The sequence below is a fragment of the Notolepis coatsorum genome (assembly GCF_963971535.1).
Source record: "Notolepis coatsorum genome assembly, chromosome: 18".
Taxonomy (NCBI): Eukaryota; Metazoa; Chordata; class Actinopteri; order Aulopiformes; family Paralepididae; genus Notolepis; species Notolepis coatsorum.
In genome coordinates, this window is record NC_140182.1 from 1,253,096 (window position 1) to 1,261,148 (window position 8,053).

Sequence of the window (8,053 nt, forward strand, 5' to 3'; positions counted from 1 at the left end):
GGCTATGCCTATTTTATTCAATTTATTATTGTATTTTGCACAATCAATGCGGGCATGACCACCCGCATTTCACTGTATGCCCTGGTATGTATGTGACAAATAAACCTCTTGATTCTTGATTCTTGATAGCTTAATAATTGTATACATGCAAGATGATATATCTACCGTATCTATATCTAATGATATATTTGGTCAGTCTGGCTGAGACAAACGACTGACTGCTGCTGTAATGTCTACGTCACCAGCTCACTTCTCTCTCTGTCTCCCTGTCCAGGATGATTGAACGCTCCACTTCCTGACCCCCCCCCCCCCCAGGATGCCCACGGTCCCAGTGGGCGGTGCCCTCACCTGCTCCTGGCTCCTCCTCCTCTTTCACGCCGCCTTCGGCCAAAAGCCGGCCAAGCTGCCGCTAGTGGGCCGCAAGCCCTTCATCGCCGCCTGGAACGCCCCGCTGGACATGTGCACCCTCAAGTACAACGTCACCGCCAACCTGGACCACCTGTTCCACATCCACGGCAGCCCGCGGGCCGTCCACACGGGGCAGAACGTCACCATCTTCTACGCCAACCGGCTGGGCTACTACCCCTACTACACGGAGCAGGGCGTGGCGGTGCACGGGGGCGTGCCCCAGAACTGCAGCCTGGACCGCCACCTCCTCAAGGCCCACCAGGACATCAGCCACTTCATCCCCTCCGAGGACTTCCGCGGCCTGGCCGTCATCGACTGGGAGCACTGGCGCCCGCAGTGGAGCCGCAACTGGCACAGGAAGGACGTCTACCGCCGCGGCTCGCGGGAGCTGATCCAGAAAGCCTACGTCAACGTGACGGCGCCGCAGGTGGAGGAGTTGGCGCGGCGGCGCTTCGAGAAGAGCGCCAAGGCGTTCATGCAGAGGACCGTCCAGCTGGGGGCGCGCCTTCGCCCCAACGGCTTGTGGGGTTTCTACCTCTACCCCGACTGCCACAACTACAACCTGCACGAGGGCAACTACACGGGCTTCTGCCCCCTGCTGGAGAGCCTGAGGAACGACGAGCTGCGGTGGCTGTGGAACAGCAGCACGGCGCTGTTCCCCTCCGTGAACATCAGGAAAAGCCACGCCAACAGCGTGAGCAACCGCCGCTTCTCCCAGCACCGGCTCCGCGAGGCCCTGCGGCTGGCCGGCCTCACCGCCCAGGAGCACGACCTGCCCACCTACGTGTATCTGAGGCTGGGCTACAGAGACGAGGCGATGGCCTTCCTCACGACGGTAAGAGTTGGTGTGAAACTGAAACACGGGCTTCTTGGCGATGCATCTGAAATATACATGTTTTATTTGTATTACACGGTAATAACACCCTAGACTTAGTGATGACAACAAGGCTGAACATTGATAAAGTATCAGTAATCGAATTACCTATATCTGACCATGAAATTAACAGAGACAAAAAAGGTAACCGTTGTAAAGTGCAGAGTACCAGATGACATCGCAGAAGAGAAGTTCTCAAACATCATGAGACAGACTGAACCATCCAGCCTGGACTGTTCTTTAAACTGCATGGTTGAACATCTCAACAACACGGCTATCATATGGATGCTGTCGCTCCACTAACAGGTTCAGCGCCAGAGGTCGCTGTGGCCGTATGGCCGTGTGTGCCAACGCTTTAATGAATGGGGCTACATGCCGGTGTTTGCAGTGCTAAAACTATATTAAATATTATAGCTATGGATCTAATAATATAGTCGATTGTCATCGAGTTTCTTACGGTCAAGGTGCAAAAAACAGATAATTTTCTCATCCATACATTTCCCTTTTATACCGTGGTGAATATGAGTATAGTTTTAGAGTAATTCTGTGTAATCCCAGGAAACGCCACCAAACAGCGTTTTACTGCGTTTCACTATAAATCGTGCCATTCCTCGTCTGGATCAATAATCAATCTGAAATCAACGCTAGATTATCGGTATTATGTTTCTTCATGCATGCATGAAAGGGTGGGGGACGGGGGGGGGTTCTATGCTTCGATCGTCACCAACGGCATACATTACACAGTACATTACAGACACACGCTCCGATCGCGGGGAAGGAATTATGGGATCAACAAGATTGATAACATATAGCCCTTACCTTGTCTATGATGTACTGCAAAAAGAATATTCCAGTTATCTGATCGCCATTCCAAGTACTGATCGCGATCGTGTTTCCAACGTAATCCAGCACTGAACATGAATGGGGGGGGGGGGGGGGTGACCCTCGTCGATGCATCCGTTATAACCGCTTGCCCTGCCCGAGTAGTTAAACCCTGCACGCACGCCGCAGCTCGGCCCAGACACCAAGCCATATCGTTTCAAATGGAGTGCAATAGGGTGAAGGAAATATCGAATAAAAGAAATAACAATGAAAACCTGACTTTTCTCGGGTTTGGCGCCCAACGTTCGGTGAGTTAGCCCGACTTATGTCGGCTCTGACGTCCAATGTGTTAAAGGCAAAAAAAAAGTCAAGTGACAAAATCTCCCCATGGTTAAATAATAGCAGTGTTGGTCAGACAAAGATAATCTGTAGAGCTGCTGAACGAAAATGGAGGAAAACCAAGCTCACAGTCCACTGCGATATATAAGGAAGCCATGACTGCCTATAACAAAGAAATACAAGTGGCAAGAAAGGACTATTTTTCTAAGATTATCACAGAGAATGTTGTAAACTCTAGAATATTATTCTCAGCCATCGACCAGCTACTCAACACTGCCCCCACCCCTCCACAGTCATCTGCATCAAAATGTGAAGAACTAGCATTATTCTTCAATAACAAAATAACTTAAATTAGAGCCAGCATTAGTCCTGATACAAACATGGACACCATCAGCAAACCCTGCGAAAAAGTTATCATACAGTAGGAAAGTTTGCTTGCATTACATCAACTGAACTTTACAAAACTGTCATGGAATGTAACTCCTCCACTTCCTGTATTGACCCTATACCCACAGCATTTTTAAGCAAATATTCGAGAGTATTGCAAGTCATGTCCTAAATATTATCGCTTCTGACAGGTATTTTCCCAGACGCATTCAAAACAGCTGTCGTAAGACCCTTACTAAAGAACCCCAAACTAGACAGTAATGTACTAACCAACTATAGGCCGATATCCAACCTCCCATTCATCAGCAAGATATTTGAAAAAAATTTCTCAATACAAATAAACTTCTTTTCTTAAAGAAAACAACATCATGGAGGAATTTCAATCAGGCTTCAGAACGCACCATAGCACTGAAACTGCGCTTACAAAAATAATTAGTGACCTCAGAATAAACTCTGATGCAAACAAAGTCTCAATTCTCGTCCTATTAGATCTAAGCGCAGCGTTTGACGCGATCGACCATGATATCCTAATAAATTGTCTAGAAAAGTTAGTTGGTCTTTCTGAACATAATCAAAGGGAGAAAATAATACGTCAGGCTTGGAGATCATTCTTCTGAGAAACATGACACCTACTTCGGAGTTCCACAGGGGAGCTGCCTCGGTCCATTATTAATCATAATAAATTCAATTTGTACCGCACTTTATATTTGTAAAAATATTATATTATATAAGTGCTACAGGAGATAAAGATAAAAAGTTAAATGAATAAAACAATTCAAATGAATCATTAGAAAACACAATGTATGTTTCCATAGTTATGCAGATGACACACAATTGTACATCTCCGCTGAACCAAATGATCACACAGCTATAAACTCAATTTCCGCCCGTCTCTTAGCAATAAACAAATGGATGACGAACAACTTCCTAAAATTAAATGAGGGCAAAACTGAAATCCTACTAGTAGTCGGTCCTATAACAAAAAGAGAAATGTTACAGAGCAATATGGGGCAACTCACTCCTTGGATCAAACCAGAAGTTACAAGTCTTGGTGTTATAATAGACTCAGACCTAAGCTTTAATTCACACATCAACTTCTTCTTCTTCTTTTTCTTTCAGCTTTTCCAGACAAAAACATAATTTTCCACCTTAGAAACATAGCTAAGGTACGGCCGTTTATAAATCAAAAAGACGCTGTAAAACTGATCCATGCCTTTATCTCAGGCCGACTTGACTACTGTAATGCACTCCTCACTGGCCTCCCAAAAGAAACACAGAACGACTCCAACTCATTCAAAACTCGGCAGCTAGGCTACTAACTAGAACCAAGAGGAGAGACCACATCAGTCCACTAACCTACACTGGCTTCCGGTAACATTTAGAATTCATTTCAAGGTCCTCCTCCTTATATACAAAGCACTAAATGGAACAGGACCAAGCTACATTGCAAATTCTCTAGTCAACTATGTGCCTCCTAGAACATTGCGATCATCTACTACTGGTCTATTGAAGGTTCCAAGCCACAGTCTAAGGAAAATCGGGGATGCAGCCTTTGAAAACTATGCACCAAAGTTATGAAACACACTACCTATGGACATTAGGGAAGCTAGATCTCTTAATATTTTCAAATATAAGCTAAAAACGTACCTCGCTGTTGATTGTACTGTAGCACTATTTTACTCTGTCCACTCTATTGCATAATTTTACTGTCTATTTTATTCTACTATTCTATTATTGCACTGTATTATTTTACTCTGTCTATTGCTTTTTATTACGGGTTCAAAACTGTCAGGTATTAAACTGTATGGGTATCAGGCTTTAAAACTGTGTAGGACCCAGGCCTAGAACTGCACCCTGAGAGAGGGAACTGCACCCTGAGAGAGGGAACTGCACCCTGAGAGAGGGAACTGAGGGAACTGCACCCTGAGAGAGGGAACTGCACCCTGAGAGAGGGAACTGCACCCTGAGAGAGGGAACTGCACCCTGAGAGAGAGAACTGCACCCTGAGAGAGAGAACTGCACCCTGAGAGAGGGAACTGCACCCTGAGAGAGGGAACTGCGCCCTGAGAGAGAGAACTGCACCCTGAGAGAGGGACCTGCACCCTGAGAGGGAGGTTTGCCCTGAGAGGGAGGTTTGCCCTGAGTGGGAGGTTCGAAGGGTCAAAGTGGGTATAACACAGGAGGGAAGACTGTCAAGTTTTAAACTGTGGATACCAAACAGAGAAGGTAAAGACGACTTTGAACTGTTAAACAGCAATCCAGAACTATTTTATTGCACTGTAAAATATATATATATTTTTTATCTATTCTACAATTTTGTTGCACTGCACTATTGCACTATTTTACTCTGTCTATTTGATCTTACTCTTTTTATTATTGTCTATTTAAAACTGAATCAAACCATAAACAAGGTGGCCTGTTGGGATGTTAGATCCTAATGTGAAAAACTGTGATTTTATATGTTTGCACTTTATGTTCTCATTTTATGCCTGTCTTTTTTCTGTTGTGAAGCACTTTGAGCTGCAGTTTCTGTATGAAAGGTGCTATACAAATAAAGTGTATTATTATTATTATTATTATTATTATTATTACTGACAATGTGAAAAGGAATGTATTAGCTAAAAGATAAATGCCAGAGAGTGTTGGTTTGAGTGGTCTTTGAAATACAATGTTCATACAACTGGTTTGTTTTGTTCATTCATGGTATCCTTCCAAGTGAAGTGAAGCATCAGTTAATACAAGGACGGCAGCCCTGCCTTTGGCAGTAGAATCTCTTTAGCACCACCATGTGGTGATACAGAGTTAACCACTCCATTCACAAGAGTCTATCTCTGTACTGCAGGGCTAACAGCAAACAGTATTCCTTTGTTGCAATGGATAGGTATGCAGGGGTGTAAAGTAATTGTACTTCGTTACAATACTTAAGTACTGTTTTGGGGGATTTGTACTTTACTCGAGTATCATTAGGTTTGTATACTTGTACTTTTACTCAATTACATTTCAGTGAAAAAAGACAGTGAAAAAAGATGTACAAATGACACACAATTGTACATCTCCGCTGAACCAAATGATCACACAGCTATAAACTCAATTTCTCTTAGCAATAAACAAATGGATGACGAAAAAAGACATTTTTACTCCTTACATTTAAAATGCAGACCCAGACCCGAAGTACAAAGTACAAATCTCGCAGGTCCAACTATTTTAATTAGTATATTTGTTTCTCTGGCCGAAATAACGTTAACGTTATTAATCCTGCGGCCGCTCTTTATTTAAAAACAGCCAATCAAATCCCCATCAATGGAAAATGAACCCGCCCATACCCATGCTGATTGGTCCTTGTGCAAGACTAGAAAGCGGGGATCTTTGATTAAACACCTGCTATCAGCAGAATAGACAGTCATAAAACAAGTTTTTACTTTAACTTTTTAGTACATAAGTACATTTAAAAGTAAAAACTTTTGGACTTTTACTCAAGTGTGTTTTTAGCCACATAACTTTTTGACTTTTACTTGAGTACGATTTTGAGACGGTACCCATACTTTCACTTAAGTATAATTTCTGGGCACTTTTTACACCCCTGGGTATTAGTACATATACTAGTTGTCATCCCTTATAGTAGTAGCCTACACACTTGATACTGTCTCTGTGCCAAATGTTACTACGAGCAATCTAATATAAATAGAAATGCATTATTTAATCTTAAACCAATTCATGAATTTCTTCCAGAAAGACTTGGTCTACACCATTGGTGAGAGTGCTGCCCTGGGTGCGGCTGGCTTTGTGATTTGGGGAGACCTCAATCTCACCTCATCCAGAGTAAGTGTACAGTATTTCCTATCCATACACAGAGGTGGAAGTATTTTTACTAGTGCTGTCAATAGATTAATTTTTTTTTTAATTTTTCTACTTAAGACCGAAGCTTGTAACAGATATTTACTTGAGTACAATGTAAAATCAACACAAAGAAAGTATATTTAGATTCAAATACTATTTTAATAGCTTTCTTTGAATACAGTTTCTCTCCTGTGAAATACAAATGTTCAACAAAACCATCAACATTGACTCAGCTAGACCGCTTTTTTATATTATATTGAACATGTTTCACTCCATAGATTAATCTAGATAATTTTTTTTTAACGCTTTAAAGAATTTAAATTAATCTCCAGAGTTAAAGCATTAATTTTGACAGCCCTAATTTGTACTCAAGCACTGTACTTAACCTTATGTCGTGTGGTAGTGAAAGGGTAGTTAAGTAAAGTGTTGAGGTACTTGTACAGTATTTTCATTTTAGGTAACTTTGTACTTTTACTCCACTACATTTAAATGGAAATATTGTACTTTTTACTACATGTATCTGAACTGTTTACTCCATTATCAGTTAGTAGTTACTTTGAAGAAAAATATTTTGCATAGAAAACATGGCAAAGATTTACTACGATTATGTACTTTCAAATTTGAAGCCTGTCAACTTCAAGAGGACGTAATCAGAGCAGCATAACTGGACCACATACCACTTTAACATCACCTTTAATCAGAGCAGCATGACTGCACCACATACCACTTTAACATCACCTTTAATCAGAGCAGCATAACTGGACCACATACCACTTTAACATCACCTTTAATCAGAGCAGCATAACTGCACCACATACCACTTTAACATCACCTTTAATCAGAGCAGCATAACTGGACCACGTACCACTTTAACACAACCTTTAATCAGAGCAGCATAACTGGACCACATACCACTTTAACATCACCTTTAATCAGAGCAGCATAACTGGACCACATACCACTTTAACACAACATTTAATCAGAGCAGCATAACTGGACCACATACCACTTTAACATCACCTTTAATCATAGCAGCATAACTGGACCACATACCACTTTAACATCACCTTTAATCAGAGCAGCATAACTGCACCACATACCACTTTAACATCACCTTTAATCAGAGCAGCATAACTGGACCACATACCACTTTAACATCACCTTTAATCAGAGCAGCATAACTGCACCACATACCACTTTAACATCACCTTTAATCAGAGCAGCATAACTGGACCACGTACCACTTTAACACAACCTTTAATCAGAGCAGCATAACTGGACCACATCCCACTTTAACATCACCTTTAATCAGAGCAGCATAACTGGACCACATACCACTTTAACACAACCTTTAATTAGAGCAGCATAACTGGACCACATACCACT

The 8,053-nt window shown here is 42.1% G+C and overlaps 1 protein-coding gene across 1 annotated transcript in view; it reads left to right on the plus strand.

The window, feature by feature from the left end:
* Positions 1–316: 316 nt before the first annotated feature.
* LOC311244784 (hyaluronidase-4-like) overlaps positions 317–8,053 on the plus strand; it is a gene marked incomplete at both ends in the record, with an annotated part of 18,360 nt that continues 10,623 nt past the window's right edge. The window contains 2 exons of the mRNA XM_084334471.1: positions 317–1,243; positions 6,560–6,649. Coding sequence (XP_084190597.1) covers positions 317–1,243; positions 6,560–6,649 — 1,017 coding nt within the window. The remainder of the gene's footprint in view (positions 1,244–6,559; positions 6,650–8,053) is intronic.